We start from the raw sequence: 20,897 nt of genomic DNA on the forward strand, positions 1-20,897 counted from the left end.
TGATCATCACTTTCTCTCAGTTCAGAGCAAATCTTGTTAGGAACGCGGTCATCTGTCCAGAGGGTAAGCTCAAGGCTGAGACACAAGAAGGAGGAGAGGCAGCATCCACTGTGGGACTAGAAATAGAGGTAGCAGAAAGCTGTTCACAAGACCTGGGGATAAGAAGTATTCCAGCGAGGAAGGGAAGAGCTAGTCATTCTCTCTCTGCTAGTGTAGACGTTATGTACTGGGGGATTTCCACCACGATGGGCATCTCTGACATGACACAATCATCTAGAATAGTTTAAAACTTATTTTTGTGAGTATCTGAATTGGCCATTCACCATTGGAATGGCCGAGATGTGGTACTTCTATGACTTTTTAAATTGTTCGTTTTTGCCCAGAGCCAGGGAAATGAACAGCTAAGTAAGCCAGGCTCCCATTTTGTGTAAAACTGATGTCAGCTCAGCAACCGGTCATCCGTCTTGGGCAGCCAACACTATTCCTTAAACCAGGTTTTGTAAAGCAAATCTACTTCAGAAACTGTAAATTGATTTTTTTAAAAGAAACTTATCAAGGAAGGAAAATAACCTCCAGAGCTGAAAACTGGGCTTACAATACGATGGTCACAGTGGGGTACAGGTGGGTGGGGAGCCATCCATTTCTGTCTTATTCTTCTAACCTCACACCAGAAAGAAGACTCTTCGTGCAGCGAATGTTACTCTCAAGTGGCTGTTAGCATTTAAACTCAGCGGGGGAGCAAGGGAAAGAGTAACAGGGAAGGAAGATCAATGAAGTGAGTTTCCAGCCATTTCTGCAGGCTCCCCGGACACTCCCAGGACTGGAAGGTCTCCCAGGACGTGGAGCCACCCTCCATGCTGAAACCAGGACAATCCCAGACTCGCCAGGATGGCCACTCATCCCATCCCCCTTATCAGCACTTGCAACCCACCCTGATTCAGGTGTTCTACACACTGTTAGGTCTCCAGATTAAAGATTTCAAAGATGGCCCAAAGAAGAGCTTATACTACAGACCACCATTACCACCGGTAAACGGGAACCCAGAGTCTGCGTATGAAAAGGCGATCTGTCACCCCCGGGTGTGGGCTGTGATCCTATCAGGGCACAGCTACTAAGGAAAGGAAATAAGTGTGGGTCACACCACACTCTTCTAGACGAGGAGTGAAAGAAAGACCAGGAGACTTTCCATGCTTTCTTTCCCTCATCCAAATTTTGCCAATTCTGGAGCTAAGCCTATCACCCCTCAAGAAAAAAAAAAAAAGAAGTTATAAGTTTTTCAAGAATATTTTGAAAGTATCATCATCATTTTAGAAATACCTGCCCAAGTTAGGCATCTCTGGGAGCAATGGTTTAAAACATAGCCCCAGGAAAGACAGAATGTGTATTTCACATATGAGCAGAGAGTCAGGCCTGAGTAACATTATCTCAGAGATCAGATTCTTTTGAGACAACACCGCCTTCATTATGCAGAAATGCATGACTTGTGTGTAGAAAAGAAAATGCCTCTGCTCATTTAGCGCATTTCAGAAAGTGTCCCGAACACACTGGCAAATCAGGAATGAGAAATTAATAGTCAAATTAATTTGATGTGACAATTACCTAAGGACAGATTGAAACATTTTTGCTTCACCTTATTTTCCTAATACCAGTCTCAGAAATCACAGTATTGTTGCATAATATTTAATTCATATTCAAACATTTGTTTGGCCATTAGCCCAGTAAAACAAGAAAGATTTCTTTTAAAGCAACTTTCCAACCTCAAAGGTCAAAGCACAGTAGACTCATTCACCATGAACAGAGGAGCAGGGACAGAAATTTCTTCCCAGTCACTTACACGTTGGTGGTAAAGATGCCGTAGATCAAATCCAGCTCCGGCAGGAAGAACGTGCTCTGCAGCTCGTTGTAGTAAAAGGGGACCTCCCCGGGCCGGGAGCAGTTCAGGCGAGCCTTCATGAACGTGGTCCAGGTGTCCTCCAGCAGGAACCGCCCCCCGATGTCGTTCTTACAGACGCGGGCAGCCCTGGAGAACACGGTTTTCCCACAGTCGTGCTCCACAGCATTTTCTCGGAAAAAGAAGTAGGTGAAATTTCCGATGTCGTAAGACGACACGAAGTTTGGTTCTGGAGGCCAGAGAAAAGAAGGAAAGGGTAAACATTCATCCAGTGTTTTCTTTAAGTCTCGCCTCCTTGGTATTTTGTCCAAGGTGACGTGGGTTTGTGCAGACAACACCAGGTTCTGAGGGAAGAATGGGGGCCCCGTGAGCAGCTTAGTGATCTATGCCAAGGGCAGAAGTTAGGACACAAGTTCCAAGTGAGGAGAAACTGCCTGCACGATTCCACACGTAAGCATCCCGAGTGAACGCAGCACTCAAGTCAGAAAACATTAATGCCGTCGAAAGTCTGCAACACGCTTGAAAGCAACGTACACTAGTCATTTACACATTCTCACGTGCCCCTCAGAAAGCGTGGGAGAAAACGAGATTAAACACACGATGTGATTCAGAATATAGGGCTCTGGTATCATGTTTGTATGTGTAGAAGACGACAGAATTCTTACATCATACTTGTATGCAGGAATATGACTGACAGAATTTATGTGCTTTCAGTGAGAGCTTGAAGATGGTTTTCATCTGTGAAAATTGAAATAAACATTGAAACTATCAGGTTAGTGCCCTGAATTCACTTTAGCAATTCCAGTTACTATGGTGACCATGGAACTGTGGGACCAGCTCTTATTTTCTTATTTTGGGGTGGCTGGGAAACCCACACAGAAAGAGGTGAGGGTATGGGGATGGGGTCATTACCCTCCAGCTTCGTCTCAGAATTAGCTTAAAAATAGGGATTCCAAAATGACAAAATGATGGCAAAATATGTACTTAATCACCAAGCTCTTCAGGTGTTTGGAAATTTAGAGTTTGTCAACTGAATTTCACATATACCCTTCAAAGTGTTATCTTCGTAGCTTCTTACTTGAGCCCACTGATGATCGAAATGATAGCTCTTCAGACACGGAGATGCCTGATCACTTATCTTTAAAAATTCTAATCACCTGGTTTGATTCTCACTCTTTCCTCTACTGCTAGGGGCCTTCTATTCAATTAGCAACTGTCTGAATTTTATGGCGCCATTACGATGATATGGCAATAACCTTTCGTGTTCAAAATTAATGGAAAGATACACACAACCACTGTATCCACAAGGACGCATTTCAGGGACAATTAGCTTTTGGGGGCAATTCAGTTGGCCTTGTACTGGACCGGATCTGATCAGTGTATACCAACAGACATGCTACTGGCAGGACAACTAAAAGTCTGGCTACAAGTCAATGCTTTAATGTGAAAAGTAAGACAGACAACAGGCTCGCCTCAAATCTGAATGTAGACACAGAGGTGGCATTGACAACTATTCTTCCTTTTTTCTTTAAGATTATTTATTTATTTATTGGACAGACAGAGATCACAAGTAGGCAGAGAGGCAGGCAGAGAGAGGAGGAAGCAGGCTCCCCGCTGAGCAGAGAGCCTGATGTGGGACTCCATCCCAGGACCCTGAGATCATGACCTGAGCCGAAGGCAGAGCCTTAACTCACTGAGCCACCCACGAGCCCTAACTACTACTCTTCTATCCAAAAACCCATTGCCAATTTTCAATTAACAGATATATTTGATATCATCACAAAATGTCTCATTTTAATTCAACTTTACATCACAAAGGTGTAAGAACGACTCTAGGTCGTGTATGTTGTACATGCAACGTCTTCTTCTCAGTCCATGATATTGTTCTTAAGTCATTTAATTACATCAAGTAACAGAGACTTCAATAAGGACTGTTTTTTGTTTGTAAGCTGTCAAACATCCTATTAGATCACTGTTGTGTTAGCCCGGAGTGGGTATAAAGGACAGTTGATTGCATTAAAACATATGAGATGGAAGTTGGATGTATTTTCTGTACAGTATGGTTTCATATCTGAGAGAGATGCTCACAGACACAGGAGGTGACTTGTGTTTTTGGGGAACATACAGCAAAATGATGGGGAAATTTTTGAATCTGTGTTCAGTGAGCCTCCAAAAAAGAATGACTCATTGAAGAAGATCTTCAAAGCAAAGATAGGGAACAATTACAAAACTATATTTGGTTTCTAAAGAAAATACTTGCTTCTATGCCTAATTCTAAAGAGAAGACTAAATCATTTCAGAATATAGCCTGTACCCAGGCTCCACAACCGGACTGATCATTATACTAAACACAAGCAACAAAAATTATCACGACCATCATGACAACAGCAACCACAGAGCCGACCTAAGATGGAGAAAACAAAGAAAGCAGGTACAGGACTGGATGTGACCAGCCTGGGGTCACGGTCACCAGCACACGTGGGTGAGACGCAGGCTGAGTCCACAGTTTATCAAACACCTTCACAAAGACCGATTCCTGCTACTACTTTGAGGACACACCACTGGAGACCAAAGAGTGTGTCTCTAACAAGTCTAGAGCAAGAAAACGAGAAGCTGCGAAGATAAACGGGTCTGTCATGGTTTCTTCTGGTCAAAGTTTAGTCTATAATTTACAAAAAATATCTGCAGAGGATTAATGCTACTGTGCCAGGCCCTACACTCAGAGCTTCGCTTTCACAGGCTCATTAAACCCCCACAAATCATAGAGGTAGGTGCTGTTCTATTAGTTATTAGTCAGCTGTCCGCGTTTGTACAACTAGCCACGGGGAACGTGGGGGTGGGGGGTCAGATCCCGAATCCAGACAGTACGACCACAGAGCCTAGGCTCCGACCATTACACTATGATGGAAAAAAACAAAAACCAAAAAGCAGTGGCTGCAAGAGAATAATTGACTATATTAATAACATCCAAGAATCACACTTCATATTGTGGACAACACTTTAGAAACCAAAGTGGGGAGCAGGAAGACAGGAAGACAAATACCAGACAAAATTTACCCTGCAGCCACGAGGGCCATCAGGAATGACACCGAGAAGAAAAAGCAGCAGGAAGGAGCCCGCAGTCCAAGGGCTTATTAGGCTAGAGTACTGCTGGCAAGCATCGGCCCAGCTCGAGAGATGATGTTGCGGGTGGCGCCACCACTCCCCAGAGAGCCAGCGAGCGACTGTTAGCACGTTTACTGTCTGTTCCATTGACCGGCCTCATCCAGATGCCTCCTAGAAGGGGGGTACTGGCTAATACCGTGCGGAGCAGCCCACAGCTTCCTCTCTCCACCGAGAACCTCTAGTGGCTTCCCCGCACACACACACACACACAATTCTATGATAGGGCGACAAAGTACACTTTAGACAGAAATGCTCAAACACATTTTCTCCAACTGAGAACACGGGGGAGAATTTGTGCTTGGTGTGTAGTAGATGCTGTTCTCAAATGCACCACACAGCGAAGGTCACTTAAGGAGCTAACGGACCCTTGAAAACCCATCGTGCTGTCCTGTGATAGCCCTTCAGGATGATGATGGGTCCCTGAAGGCGGGACCTGCCGTAAAGCCAGGAAGCTCCGTTTCCTGGAAAGCAGAGCCTTCTGAAACTCAGCCAGCTTCCTGTTCCCTCTCCAAAGACAATAAAAAAGCCGGAATAATTGTTACACAGACAGCCACATATCTCCTGCATTTATAGATATAAATCTGGAGGTGGGGGACGTTTGAATCCTGCCAGGCAGTGTAACAAGATGCATACTGTTTCCCTTCCATTATCGAAGCTCTGTCTCTTGTTAAAATGCAATTCACCACAAACTATTAATCTGTCACTCTTGAGTGAACTGAACAAGTCATAAATCAGGCCCTGCCTTCTTGTCTACAATGAATGTGAGTGCGTGGAAGAGAGATCTGAGTGGTCCTTTCTTCTTCACTGTCATTAGAGCTACACACGAAGAGAAGGTGTGCGCCAATTCAGGAAAACAAAACACAACAAAAGACATGCGTATCTGTCAGCTCGTTATAAATATATGCACTGAGAAGCTGTTTTTTCTCATGTTTGGAAAACACGAAAAGTCATGCATTACACAGCATCTTACAAGATAGGTCCTGCCATAAGAGGAAATAATATTTCACGATAAAGGAACTTTTATTTTATACATTGACTCATTAGCAACCGTGCAGACAGGAGTAAGAGAAGAGATCCATGAGATAATAAAACATGAATAATGAGAAGAAAAGCTTCAACATTTTGGAGAAGATTCTGACCAGGTAAAACCAGATGGCGAGCATCCAGATGGAAACTTCCGTTCTGCCTTCTTTCTAATATAATCTCCTGCATCCGTTTGGAGGTACCTTGTGTTTGGTGGTTCAGTCTGATGACTGACCCATCATCGATAATTTCCTGATACAGAAATATTTGTCCAGATTAATGCCAATGAGTATTGAAGACAGAAAGGCATCCCAATTTGCCAACTCTACAAAAGTCTTACTAGAATCAGAATCTATCATAAATCCTTTTTTCAGTTAAAAGCCACCTTGGAATACACTGGCCAAAGTCCGACTAGATGTCTGGGCATGGAGCCCATGTGGGCTGTGGCTCTGCCCATCCCAGCTTGAAACCCTGGGCTGGAGCATGGACATCTGAACATGCCTTTACCCTGTATGACGTTTTAGGGCACAAAAGACTTACTTTGCCATAAGGATTAAAGAGACCGGTATGCAGTATGATTCTAATAAATGGTGCCTATAATTATTACTTCGTGACTTACTCTTAATTTCCTTCCTATTTTTAAAATATTTTATTTATTTATATGAGAGAGAGGGAGCATGAGAGGGGAGAGGTCAGAGGGAGAAGCAGACTCCCTGCTGAGCAGGGAGCCCGATGTAGGACTCGATCTCAGGACTCCAGGATCATGACCTGAGCCGAACACATTTGCTTAACCAACCGAGCCACCCAGGTACCCTTCTTGATTTCCCTCTTAATTAATTTATATCTAGTAGGACTCCACATAATGACACTGAATAATCAAACATGCAAATGTTAAGCTTAAAGGTGACCAAAATTTGAGGACGATACTTGCTGAGTGCAAGCTACTCCACAAACAGGAAAGAAGTGAATGGAAACTGTCTTTAGACAGGACACAGTGAGCCAAATTCCTTAATTTGTTGATGTCGGTCACTACCAAAACCATCTCCGTATATATATCTAGATTTCATACCCTCTCTCTCTGTGCACATTCTTTCCCTCATTACTCCTACATGAAAATCTGCTGCAGAGTGTTCCAAAGTAATTTCATCTAGGTATTTAGTAAGCATGGATAATTAACTAAAATTAAATTAGATTAAGTACAATGTGGTTTTAAAGCCATTGATGTACTAAAGCTTTCCCCAAGATTTCCAGTAAAAGACCGACAGATGGGTAGAGAACACTTGTTTGTATGTGTGTATGTATATATGCATGTCTGTGCATGCCACATACCTACACACCGCACGGAACGTGTGTATGTATATATGGCTCAATACTGCCACCTACTGGCTGTGTGAACTCCGTTAAGTTATTTCCCAGCCCACATTCTGTGTCCTGTTGAGCGGGGGTAGTAACACCACCCAACATGTATCATGGGGGGGAATCAAAGGCAAAGAGTGACAAGTGCTCAGCACTTGATTGCTAATCATCAAAATACAGATCACCATTTATTTACATATGCGAATTAAGATATAAATAATAAGCATATACACATATACGAAAATATGTAGATTAATAAAAACACGCATATCGGTAAACCTATCAGTATTTATTTAACAAGCTAAATCATAAACGTTGCATTCTGTATACTAAATTAGGGTTTTTGTTGCTCTTGGCAGATGTGGCACCAAATATGGGGGCGGTGCCGTAGACAGAGCCCCAAAAGCCCCGGAGCCCTCCTCTGGCCCACCACCCACGGCCGGGGTGTGCAGTGGCAACCACAGAGCGCATGCCCTTGGGATAGAGAGAGGAAAACAAACCCGACAGACCAGACAGACCAACAAGCCATCACAATGAGGACAAGAACCCTGAAGACCACCAGCAGCGAGGTGAATTTAAGAACTGGAGAAGGAAAGGATCAGAGAAAAGGCAGCTGGAGGGTTGGGGAGGGACCACCAGGTCAAGAGCAGAAGAGACCACCGCTACGAGGAGACCCCAAGAGTGGCCAGGAATGGAATGAAGCTCATGTCGGAATGAAGGAGAAGGCCAGGACAGCGACCCAGACAGGAGCTGGGATGTCGACTGCCCCTGGAGGGTCACTGAAGAGTCTGAAAGACAAGCTGATGACCCACGTTCCTGTGGGTGTGGTGATGGCAGTGGCTAGGGAAAAGGGGGATGGGGCATCAAGCATGTCCTGGGTGGTCACTGCTGACACTCAGATCCCCAAGTCCTTCACTCACTGAGCCCCCAGCAGAAAGAAAGCCATTGCGTCAAACCAGAAAAGCGGTACCAGCCAACTTGATTCCTTCTTGCTTCCACAGGAATATGACCTCATGAAAATGTAGTGTTTATGGGGTGCCTGGGTGGCTCAGTCATTAAGCATCTGCCTTTGGCTCAGGTCATGATCCCAGGGTCCTGGGATTGAGCCCCGCATCAGCCTCCGTGCTGGATGGGAAGCCTGCTTCTCCCTCTCCCACTTCCCCTGCTTGTGTTCCCTCTCTTGCTGTGCCTCTCTCTGTCAAATAAATAAAATCTTAAAGAGAAAAAGAAAGAAAATGTGGTGTTTGCATAAACTTGCTGATTCTAGCCGGAGCAGCCAGTACCAAGGGGACCCGTGCCATCTCTCTCCGAATGACATCGGCCATCCCCTATGTGAGGACTCACCCTGCAAGCCCGAGGCTCTCCTCGGAACTCTCCCTCTAGGTCTCGGGGAGCTTCGCTAACTGGCTGTCATCTACATGCTCTCACTCAAAGTGTCAAACACACCCTTGTCTGTTCTCCCTCACTCTGTTCCAAGCACAAAGCTTCCCCAAACTTTCCCTTCTCCGGGGAGCATCTACCATATCACGTGCTCCTCAGCTCAATTTGTTCAAACTAATTTCACAAAAATGTACTTTTGAACATTTTCCAAACAGAAAGTTTCCATTTACCATGTTCATTATTTCCCTGATTATATTTTCAGAGCAGTGGTTCACTTCTTTTAAGGATGAATCATTGAGCCTCCAGAATCGTGAATCAAAAGCCAGGCGTTCTTTTCTTTTTTTTTTAAACTGGCATATTAACTTGAATTTCAATTTTTTAATGTTGATAAAATAGTTCTGAGGAGGAAGAGGACAAGATGTGAGAGCTCGCTGGAAAAGGTATCGGGCTGTAAGACTACGCGCTTAGAACACGTCAACCTGAGTGACGGCGTGGTCTCTGTCGCATGAGCTGACCTGGGCCAGGGAAAGACAGAAGCCCAAAGAAGAGAGTCAGTGATCCAATAAGTAGCAGCGCATGACCAAACGTGAGAGGCCACTGAGGTGATAGAAAGAGTTTAACAGAACAATATGGAGACAAATTTACTGAAACGCATACACCTGGGGATCTTATAAACAGGATGACAATATGATTTATGGGCCAAATTTGAGCGCTTTTGGGAGGGACAGGGAGCAATGTTATAATCCTGCCAGGGTGGCAGGAGGGACCTCGGGCGGTCACAAGGCAATGGCTCATGATCTCTAGACAATGCCCTGAACCATTTTCCTTCCTGGTGATGAAAGTACTAGAAAATTTCTATACAATCTGTTATATTCTCTCTAATGGGATATAATTTCTCCATGTGGATTTCTGTTTTGTTGGACGCAAGTCTCTCTATGACTTAGTGTATCGAGTTGGTGCCTTTGGCCACATAATACCTTGGTCGGGGAAAGAACGGCTCATTCATCCATTCTCTTCGGAAATGTGCAAATTGAAAGTCCAAATGACTGACTGGCGAGTACGGAGCTGTCACCACAAGACGGAAGGCACTCTGCACTCCGCCACGTTCAGGCATTCAGCCCAGAGACCCATCAGTGCACGACACTGCTTGCAAAGACCACGACAAGAACCGATTCCTTCCTGTCACTTAACAAACTTCTGTGCCCGTGAAGGACTGTTTTCAATTATGCCACAGGCTCTTCTATTTTGACTCCAGTAATCCCCATCCATGTCATTGCTTTTTGTAAGTTTTGACCAATAAGGAAACCCTCCTCGCCTTCTCCACAGTCCCCGCTGCCCCTGTTCTGTGGCAGCGCGTGCATAAAAACGTGGAGCTCGGGAAGAGGGAGGGAGATTACAATGCTGCTATTTCCTAAGATGTGGATGAAATGAAGGGGAGGAAGGAGCACGTGGGGGCGTGCACCACTAGCTCTGGAGTGGGTGTGTTTGCAAATGCCAGCTCACATGCCCATCAGCCTCGTGGCTCTGGCTCAGGGGGCTAGTTCCTCTGATGGCAGCTTGCACACCTGTAAAATAAGGACGGTGCCATCTCCCTTGGCAGATTTTGTGGAGGATTACAGATGGCACATGTATGGAGTCTCCCATCGACCTGACAAGTTCCAAAGAGCACCTGCGACCCCATGAAGATGCTCAGATTGGGTTTACAGCACAATTTCCAAAAGACCTGCATCCCACACAAGATGGCCAATGTGCCTGATGTCCCACCAGTTAGAAAAGGTTGTTCTCCGTGCTCGGTCCCATGTCCCCCGACTGCTCGCAGGCTCTAAGCCCATGACTCACCACCCTAGCGAGCGGAAACCTCACACGTTAGAGGTCAGACTTAGCCTCACAGCTGCGGTCCCCAAGAGAGCCCACTGTTCACAGTGACACCTCTCTTAAGCATCTCCCCAGATGCCAATTTAATAAAATATAAAACTAGGGGCAGCTGGGTGGTTCAGTGGGTTAAAGCCTCTGCCTTCAGCTCAGGTCATGATCTCAGGGTCCTGGAATCGAGCCCCACATCGGGCTGTCTGCTCAGCGGGGAGCCTGCTTCCCCCTCTCTCTCCGCCTCTCTGCCTACTTGTGATCTCTCTCTCTTCAGTCTCTCTGTGTCAAATAAATAAATAAAATCTTAAAAAAAATAGCTGCTAACTAGGTAATTGAGATTTTTTTAAAATTCCAGTTTCCTGAGCTTTTCCTTGATAAAGACTTGACTTTTCCTACACAAACATACTTCGATTTCTAGGCACCACTTGTCTGTACTTGGCTCATTTTGTGAGGGCTGCCTCTAAGCCATGAATTTCCTGCTCTAGCAAATGTCCATCCACGGGGCCCCTAGAGCAGAGGATCCCAGGAGGGAATGTGCTCTGTAGACTCTGCCAAAAGTGAACTCACTCACTGTCCCCAAGACAAGCCCGAAAGAGTGACTCTGGCCGTGCCTGCAGCTCTGGGAGGTGACATCTGCTCTCAGGGAGAAGCGCTGAGCTCTCCACCAGGCACCTGTCTTCACGATGAGGAGAAACAATTTCTCCTTGAGTTAAGCACAGAGGGGATTTTCTCCCTCCAAGTAAATTATCTTTAATCATTAGGAGGTTACTTGTTGTATTTTAAAGACCTCAAAGAATCTATTTAAGGCACTGGGAACATCATTGAAGTATTTCGAACCAGGAGAAGTTGAGATTGTTACGAAAAGAGTTCTCCCGGCTAGAACCATAATAGCTCATATGAAATGATATTGTTTAAAAGAGAAGGCTTTTGATGTCAGGTCTGTCTGTTTCCACATGAGGTCATGGTTGAAAACTGCAGAAACAGAAGGAGCTGGGGACCTCATCGGGACAACTCTGTGGACAGGCAAACCCTTCCCCGCAGAGAAGGAAAACCAGCAGTTCAACGAGGGTTAACAAGAGGATGTCCATGTAGACTGCCATGCTGACTTCGTAAGACTCACTGATGAATTAGTTTTCACAAGTTCCTACAGAGGTTTTTTTTCCCCCTCTGAGAAAGTATGTACTTCCCTCATAACCTACAAACTGAATTTGCATACTATTAATTTGGAAATGTCAGTTTTCCCTTTTTCATGGGTTTATTGTTTCCCCAATATGATTGCCAATTTCTTGAAGGCGAGTTTTACAGCTTCTCTATTTTAAGCACTGGCCATTAAAAATTTATTATCCTGCCATAGAGTAATCATTTAATAAAGGTTATTAACGATGAGTATTTTAATGCATTAAAGCTGTTAAGGTATTTCTCTAAACACATAAATTTGTTTTCAGAGAGATTTTGGCACAGGGGGATAAATCTGATGTTGAAACTTACATTCATTGTGGAGCACATAACTCAATGTTCCAAATTCCTCCAGAACATTATCTAATAGATTGCATTGCATTTGATAACTGAATAAATAATGGTTGAGAAGGAGTCACAGGAGTGACTTGTCGAAGTGAGATGACGAAGGAATTTTTTTTCAGATGTTTGGACCTGAATCAATTTCAAACACACGAATCTTTTTCTTTCCTTCTTTTTTTTTTTTTTTAATTCTGGCTTACACTTCCTATGACATGTTCCCTTCGTTTAACAACACCATTCATATTTCTACGATTTACAACATGGGCTTATCTCCTACTCATTCAGTAAAGGTTGACAGAGCTTCGACTGTGTGTTTCAGACACTGAATGAGACACACAAAGATGGCTCACATATAATCCCTGCCCTCGGGGAATTCATACACTTATGGGGCAAGCAAAGAAGCAATTCCTCATCTAGTAACTCATTTATTCCAAAAATACTAATGAGAGCTTACTACGTGCCCGGCACTGATGCAGGACACATCAGTGAACAAAACACATTAGCTCGCCATCGGGGAACCTCCATTCTAAGGAAGGAAGGAGACAAGCACCGAAGGGCATAGGAGTTAAGGATAAAAGCTGAGCACGGGAAGAGGGACCAGGAGGGCTTGGATGGGAGAGGGCGTCCGTTCACATAGGTGGTCGGAGGACGTCTCATTGCGGAGGCCGTCTGAGCAAAGACCGGAAGGAGCTAAACCAGTCGGCCAAGTGGGTTTCAGGTGGGGGGAGCTCTTCAGATAGAACAGGGCCAGCAAACAACAGCCTGCGGCCAATCCTGCCCGCTGGCTGTAAATGAGGCTTCGGGAGCACCCGCCACCGGGAGTGAGGCCGCTGTGAGGGAGGAACTGAACAGCTTCGATGGGGACACCATGGACCACAAAGCTTAAGCAACTGACTCTCTGGTCTTCGTTGATCCCTGGGAGACAGCCAAGAGCCAGTGGCCCTGTGCAACATTTAAGAGGCCACAGCAGAGGGAGCATGGGGTGGGAAGAAGGAGTCAGGACACCCGGGTAACGGGAGGCCGTGGGTAGGGCCTCGGCTCTCTCTGCAGGTGGAACGTGGACTCTGTGGGTTCCCGGCACGATCATAGCCGAGAGCTCCAGTGTCATGCGACGAGCACACTCCCGTGTAATGCCGAGAAGGGATGAGCGATCCAGCCGAGTCTCGGAAGCTGAAACTCTAATCGGAGCTAAGGGAGGCAGAGGCGGGATTTGGGAGGAGGCGAAAAACCGAGGGAGGCGAGGACAGCATGAAGCCCAGGTGCCCAGAAGCGCGGAGAGGAAGGCATGGCGCTGCGGCTTCCCCCTGGCGCACACGGGGAACATCACAGGAGTCGGGGCAGAGCGAGCAAGGAGGCTGAGCAGTGGGCGAGGACTGACCCACACACAGCCCAGAAAGAAGAGTGGGGTCGTCACCGGAAATAAGGGGCTGCGGTGGGAGGTGGCAACATTTGAGCATTTCGTGATCAGCCCCGCATCATGGATCCTGCCTTCCCCCCAACACATGATGAAGACGTAACTCCCAATACCTGCAAATGAGACCTTATTGGAAATAGGGTCATGGCAGACTGAAGAGGAGGAGTATGGCAGGCCCCTAATGCAGGATGACCAGTGTCCTTACATGAAGATGGCCACGTGAGAACGCAGACAAACAGAGACGGGGCCACGTGCACGAGGAGGAAAAGACTGTAGGGATTTGCCACAAGCCAGGAATATCTGGGGCTACCAGAGCTTCAAGAGGTGAGGAAGGGGCCTCTCGTACAAGCTTCAAAGACTACTGCGTTTTCCTGTACGAGGTAACTAACTGAACTATGGAAAAGGCCCCCCGTGTGTATAGACAAATCACCGTACATACAACTCACCACAAGCACCACACTGAAGACAAAAACGTGCCAACCACAGTCGGAAGGCCCTATCCTCCAGACCTCTCTCCTGAGGAGGCAACTCTCTTTCAGCAAACAAAATTGTTGGCAAAACCCGAAAAATGGCCAAAGCAAAGCAATGAGTTCTGGTCATGATCACAGGTGAGCAGGTTACGATCACTGAGAGCCTGAGATGAGTAAGTGATGAACCCTGTGCGTTCACATCTGTGACCAAGTTGTCATGAAACCACACCTTCTTCGATCAGCAGGCCCTGGGCTTTCCACCTCCCCGGAGTGGGAGCTCACATGCCCAGGAGGGAGCCGCCTGCCGACCCCATGGGGGTGGCCCGTGTCTCTTCCTCATTCGGCAGGTCAGAGCCTGCACATTCTTAACTGGACACCCCAGCTCCGGGTTTTCATCACTCGCTCAGCTCTATCAAGAGTAAATCCGAACCTCGGCTCTCCACTTGCTCATTCCATGCCCTGATTCTCAACCAGCTGAACACTCTGTGGAGAAGATTCTAAGCGCCTCTGTGAATGGGTCCCTAAAATCTCAACAGGAAGTAGGACCCTTTTTTGGATACTGCAGAACTAACTTCATTCTCAGCTTGTTTGGGTTTCTTTATTGTTTTTGTCTCATTGAAGAGGAAAGACATCTGCGCATTTTTATTAAAAAAATGGCAGTCGTCGCTAGAGAGGAAGAAATCTGAGGCTAGAGGGAAAAAAAAAAGGGAAGGAATAACAAATACAGCAATAATTTCAAGTAAAGAAAGAAAACAACTCCAGAACACAGTGGGGAACGGAGACTAGGGCATCTGGTCACGAAGCAGATGGGATGCAAAGTAGGGATTCCAGTAAGGTCATGATGAACACAGGCCCCTGCTTCCCGGCTCAGCAGGGGGGCGAGAAGCAGAACTAAGTGGGGTCAGAGGCCAGAATCTGTCCTGGATGGTCCATCAGAGACAAAACCAGGGCCAACCAGTTCAGTAGAAGGTACTGCCCCAACAAGGCACAGGAGAGGGAAGAAACGCTCAACATCAAGAACTCTCTGCTCTCTGCCCTGGGAGTGAGGGCCTTCCTTCGTGGGCCGGTGGGGGTGGGCAGGGCTGAGGGCAACAGGGCGAGTCATTGTCACCGAAACGACGATGACAAGGTGGTTGAGTGCTGGCTTTACCACGGTGACCGTGGACTCATGTGCAGTGTCTGCACTTGTTGGATTCTACATATAGAAACAGCAGCACATTTTAGGAAGCTAAAACGTGATTCATTATGTTGAAGAAATAATGACAGCATGCCTACGGAGACTGTGGTGAGCAGGGTTAGCTCTCCCACTGCCCTTCCCCCATCCCCTGACTCTCAGACAGAAAGGGGTCCACCCAGAGGTTAATGGAATCAGACCATCTGATCAGCCAGTGGGAATCAGAGTCACATGCAAAGAAACAGTCAGTGTTTTTAACTCATGCTATAACCTGAATTATCAGGGGGCCACTTCTGGGGGGAAAAAGAGAGAGAGAGATGGTATTCCTAATTAGTTTTTGCTTTGCTTTAGACAAACTCTAATTACAATGTCTTTGGTTGGGGGGCAGGTAATTTTGATTGTTAAGTGGAAACTTTGCATGGTCAGTAAAAATCAACAAATGAACAGAAAGAAGAACTTTAAGCTAAACAGAGGAAAGCTTCAGGGCCCAAAGGGGTCTGAAACCAGTTCAACAGAAATAATGTTCAAGAAGAAAAGCTAGTTACAGCTTCAGTTTAGGAAAACAATTCATGGTGCCCTTTGGAAGGGTGCAGAGTCATTTAAACTCCTGGAGAAAGTTGATGAGGATCTTGTTTTCTCCACAAGGGAGTCTTTTAAAGGCAACCTGGGGCTGGTTTGACTATATTATTTAGAAAAATGCTTGTGTCGTGTTTATATATACATACACGAATAAACGTACATAAATACTGAGCCTAAGCAAGTCGTTCTCAACCAGAGGCATCTTCTCTCCCAGGAGACATGTGGAAATTTCTGGAAATTTTTTTATTGTCCCAACTGGGTAGAGGGGGACGCTATTGCATCTGGTGAGTACAGACTGCCTAGAGATGCTGCTAACCATCCTGTGATAACCAACCATCGTGCGCCACCCACAAATCGAAGAATTACCTTTTCCAAAACGTCAATAGTACTGAGGTTGAGAAATTCTCATCTACGTTATTAGCTTGTACTTGACAGAAGGTCAGTAAATCTTTGTAGAACTTGAAAGCTCAAAATAATAAATAGGATAGGGCAATGGCAAGATTTCATCTCTGTGCAAGCTATCAAATAAAGGGATGACATGTGACGCACGTATCTACCTAAGACACTGTGGGTGTGGTGTGTGCATGTGGGCATATATGCATGTGTGCGCGCATGTGGGCATGTGTGCAGGCACATTCACATAGGCACATACACACACACGGAGGGCTTGATTCCAACGGGCACACCTCCCTCAGGACATTGTACAAAGCCAGCCTCTATTCTGACTGCTTAGTGAGCACATGACCAATTTCCAGTCCAAGACTGAAAGGACATCTTCTGGGGGTTTTGGGTTTCTTTAAAAAAAAAAAAAAAGACACACGGAATCTGGCTTCTGCTGCTGGATATCGTCACACCTGGGTGCGGTGCCTGAAATCGCATCAGAGATTCTGCACCCCCAGCAGGGTCAGTCCAAGGACCACACTGCCAGAATGCGGATGGCAGAGCGACCAGGGATGCTCACGCCATCGAAGGAAGTAACTCCAAGTAACGTGCACCCCAATGCCCTGGGTATGTGACTTGAGACATTTTTAAAACTGATCAAGCTCTTTGGAGCCACCCGTGGCCCAACACAGTCTGCTACCCAGTGTCTGACAATTTCATGAAATGCTAGTCATTTCCTGCTTTTAGATATATAACGAGAAGTTAAGGAAGAATGCACACCAATCTACAGATAGCTGTGATAAGACATCACGTTTCCTGAACTTCAGACAACAGCGTAAAAACCAGCTTAAGTTTGACGCATGGTCATGTCAACGTTAGCCCTGTTGTTGCTGTCCGCAGCGTTGACAGCGTCTCTTCCCTTCTACTCCGAAAGAGCTCCCCACAGACGCCCGTCCACACCGATGTACAAAACAAATGACATTCTTATTTGTTGAGAAATGAAGAAACTGTTTCTCTTTGGAAGTGGCGACAGCTTGCTTTTGAGTACAAGTCACCAGGAGCTACAGACAAATGAGGTGGGGACTGGCCGTGACCGGCAGACTCACCGTTGAGCCATTTGGAGTTATACTGTGCCGTGCGGAGTGGAGGCAAGATCCCCAGGCTCCGGTAAATGGCGGGATCCCGTCCCGGAAAGTCCATGGCTGTAGCGGCGTACAGCTCCCCGCCGGCTGTCAGAAGAGCCGTGGAATTGTGCTGGGGACTGTAGGGGCAGCGGGCCATGCCACTGATCTGATCATGGATCTCCGTCAGGTTATTCAGCTGCGGGGGAGGAAAGGAGAGATGAAACCGATTATCCCCCATAAAAGCCCTAGATCAGCTCGGCCCAACCCGCAAATGACACACGTGCGATGACCTCTCTGGGGCTCAGGACAAGCCATGACAGAGGTGTGCTCTCTGACTTTGATGGAAACACCCTGCAGTGGACTTGGCAGGAGGAGCCACCAATCAATCACCCCCCGACCCGCCCTTCGAGCTGCTGGACCTCACACCATTACACCCCCTCAGAAACCAAAATAAGATGATTGTACGTGGGTCCCACTGGTAATGCACGGGCACGGCAGACTTTCCACATCAATAAAAAAAAACTTCAGTATTGAGAGAAACAGAAACCACAATTAGATTACATGCAATTTTATCACTGTAAGGGAATTAAAATGCTATAAGGAGCCCCAAACTGTGCTCCCAGATAAGGATGTTGCTACTTCGGACTGCATAGCCCAAATTTCCAAGACGTTATTTTGTCAGTTTTCAGACAGCCCACGCAGGGTCCTGTAGGCATCTGGTGTGAACCCAGCTTCTCAGATGCTGGATTCTCAACTGATCCTTGAACGAGAAGAGTTCCACGGGCTTCTTCATTCTGACCTGGGTGGTAGCAGAGCACAAAGGCCACACAGGGCCCCCACACACACTGCTCGCTCTGCCCTCAGTCAGCTCCAGGCCGGCCACTTCAGTTCTTTATACCTCAAACTCTTGTTGAAAACAACAGGGACCCAAAGGGTAAGTACCACATGGGGTAGAGAACCACCAGCAAGTCGGTGTGAAGCATTAAGAACACGGCGCGACACCGAGGGCTCTCTGTGGGCAACACTTCCCATCCTCCTCCTCGTCCTCCCTGTATTTCCAACAACCACCAATTCGGTTATTGGAAAATATTGCAGATGATCGAGTCAAGCTTTGAGAAAAGTGATGCCACTGGGAAATCGACATAACACTATTTCTTCATCATGCTCCCCGCGGAACATCTAATCCCTATCTCGAGCCAGGAAGATGTCACGAGTGCTCTGAGGACCCCAAGATCTACGGGTGTAAGATGCAGATGCCAGAAAGTCCCCGCCAAAAAGGGCAGGTGAAAAGAAAAGGGAAGAGGACAGGGTGGAACTTAGCTCTGCCCAGGGTTCGGGCTTCATGTGCTGGCTTCCTTTCATTTTTCTGACATTGCTCTTACCCAACAGGTCAAGTGCATTTTCATCATTTGGACGATGATTTTAAGGCCATTTAATACTTGTCGGTATCTCTGCAGTGAAACAGGCTAAAGGAAGAGTATGTTGAGGATTACTGTTCAGGATCACTGGTGGGGAAAAGCTGGCAGAAACAGTTTAGAAACACACTGAAATTGAATGAAACAAGCCAGAGTTCCTTCCAGCTCTTTGTAGCCTATTCCGGGTGATTAGTAATAAATCAATACCTCAAATATTTATTCCATTTGAAAAAAAAAGATGTTTCCTTTGATTGAAAAAACAACTCCTTTGAGAACGGATATGCATGTAAAACCACAGCTTTAACAGAACGTTTGGATTCTCCTGGCATTAACTTCTGTCAGGTCCGAGAGGAAGACCTACCGAGCGGTTGGTGCAGACAGGCGTGAAGGCGTTGGTCCCGCAGGTAAGTAACCGGTCGCCGCCCACCAAAAGCACCCGGATGTAGTTCTGACATTCCTCCTGGGGGGGAAATACCACACAAAACATGTTAACCAGCCTGAACACAAGAGGAATGAATGGCGAATGTGAATCAATTTTGACTGGCTTATAAATTACACGGTAATTGGCCACTAGAAACAAAAACAAAAAGCCTTAGATATTGACCCCCCCAAAACAATAAAACTGTTAAATAATCTGACCTTCTCTATCTGCACACTTGTTCAGTAGAAGATATTTATGAAGATAAATATACACATTCAATTAAAACCTCGAAGCATGTATCTTTTTTTGATGAATGTGGTTTCATTTTTAACTGTACCTTTTAACGGTGCAAACCTGAAATCACCTTCGATATGTGTTAGGAGAATGAATAAAAGGAAACTATTGGATGCCCCTCATGAAAACCTGTCTTAGAAAACTTTCCAGGACTTTGAAAAAAAAATGTTACAAATGCTTCTCCAAATGCAAGGGTCACATGTGAAACTGTATACAATTTGGAACAAGTTTGAGACAAAGTGCTTTCCTATACATAGTGAGAATCTATAAACATTTTTTTTTATTTTTTGATGGAGAAACAAAAGTGTAACTACTAAGGAAAGGATGTCCAGAACATGTGGGAGAAACACCAGGCTGGGTGAAAACCCAGAGTTGAATGTGTTTTGTGCTTGCAAAGCATGCATGGAAAATTTGGGCACTGTCATCGTCATGTGTGGACTTCTGAGCCAGAAAGCATCTCATTCATTCAGCAAGCATTTACTGATTAACTATTCTTTGGTCGACATTGTGTTACAAGTCATAATCTAGGCACTCGGCAGAAAATCAAAATACGGGGCCTTAACAACTAGTATGGAGTTGTGCAGAGAAGGGAATATTACTGCCCCAGAGGGAAGGGGAAGGGAAGAGATGGAGGAAGGCTTCCCAGGAGGTGACATCTAATGTAGGTTTTAAAGGAAGGATAGAGGACGCCTGGTTGGCTCAGTTGGTTAAGCCTCTGCCTTTGGCTCAGGTTATGGTCTCAGCGTCCTGGGATCGAGCCCCACAACCCTGCTCTGCAGGAAGTCTACTTCTCCCTCTCCCTGTGCTGCTCCCTCTCTCTCTGTCAAATAAATAAATAAAATTTTAGAAAAAAAATAAATGAAGGAAGGATAGAATTTAGTGAGGCTCTCGGAAGAAGTGCCCTCTGACACATAGAGGATTTAATGACCTAAAAAGGAAAAACATATCCCAGGTGGAGGGAGTGGGCTGTGCCGAGGTGCCAGACTCGAGAATGAGGTGCTTTCGTCACGTACGGAGGAGGTCACACATACCCTGCATAGACAGGGGCCCGCTGTGCCCAGTGAATCTGAACTTTACTCTGAATGTGAAGGGACTCGCTATTTGTTTCACTGCACGAAGTCTGACCTGACCCAGTGTTGAAGGGCCGCTCGGTGTAGAAGCTAAACTTGAGATAGGGAGATTTCAGTTCAGGAGACAGACAAGGGAACCACTTTCTTCACTGGGTCCCTTGTCCTTTAGTGCCCAGACTGGGCAGGGGGTGCGGTAGGGCACGGCGAGAACACAGCAAACCAAGAATGTGGCGAGGAGCCAGCCAAGTGGACAGAGCTGATGTCACACGACCCCCAGTGGTCCCCGTTGCTCACTGCCCTGTGTAAGGAGCTCTGCCTTGGATGCATGACAATGCTCTCTTCCATCAATGGAGCCC

At 46.2% G+C, this 20,897-nt stretch overlaps 1 protein-coding gene across 1 annotated transcript in view; it reads right to left on the reverse strand.

Annotated features, from left to right (window-relative positions):
• The window catches only part of SEMA5A (semaphorin 5A), a 297,989-nt gene that overhangs the window by 137,386 nt on the left and 139,706 nt on the right, over window positions 1–20,897 (reverse strand). Inside the window, exons 5-7 of the mRNA XM_032861862.1 lie at window positions 19,118–19,216; window positions 17,324–17,537; window positions 1,835–2,120 (exon numbers count right to left, since the gene is read on the reverse strand). Of these exons, the coding sequence (XP_032717753.1) occupies window positions 1,835–2,120; window positions 17,324–17,537; window positions 19,118–19,216 (599 nt within the window). The remainder of the gene's footprint in view (window positions 1–1,834; window positions 2,121–17,323; window positions 17,538–19,117; window positions 19,217–20,897) is intronic.

Source organism: Lontra canadensis, unplaced genomic scaffold (genome assembly GCF_010015895.1).
Source record: "Lontra canadensis isolate GAN:19392208 unplaced genomic scaffold, GSC_riverotter_1.0 scaffold22, whole genome shotgun sequence".
NCBI classification, from domain to species: Eukaryota; Metazoa; Chordata; class Mammalia; order Carnivora; family Mustelidae; genus Lontra; species Lontra canadensis.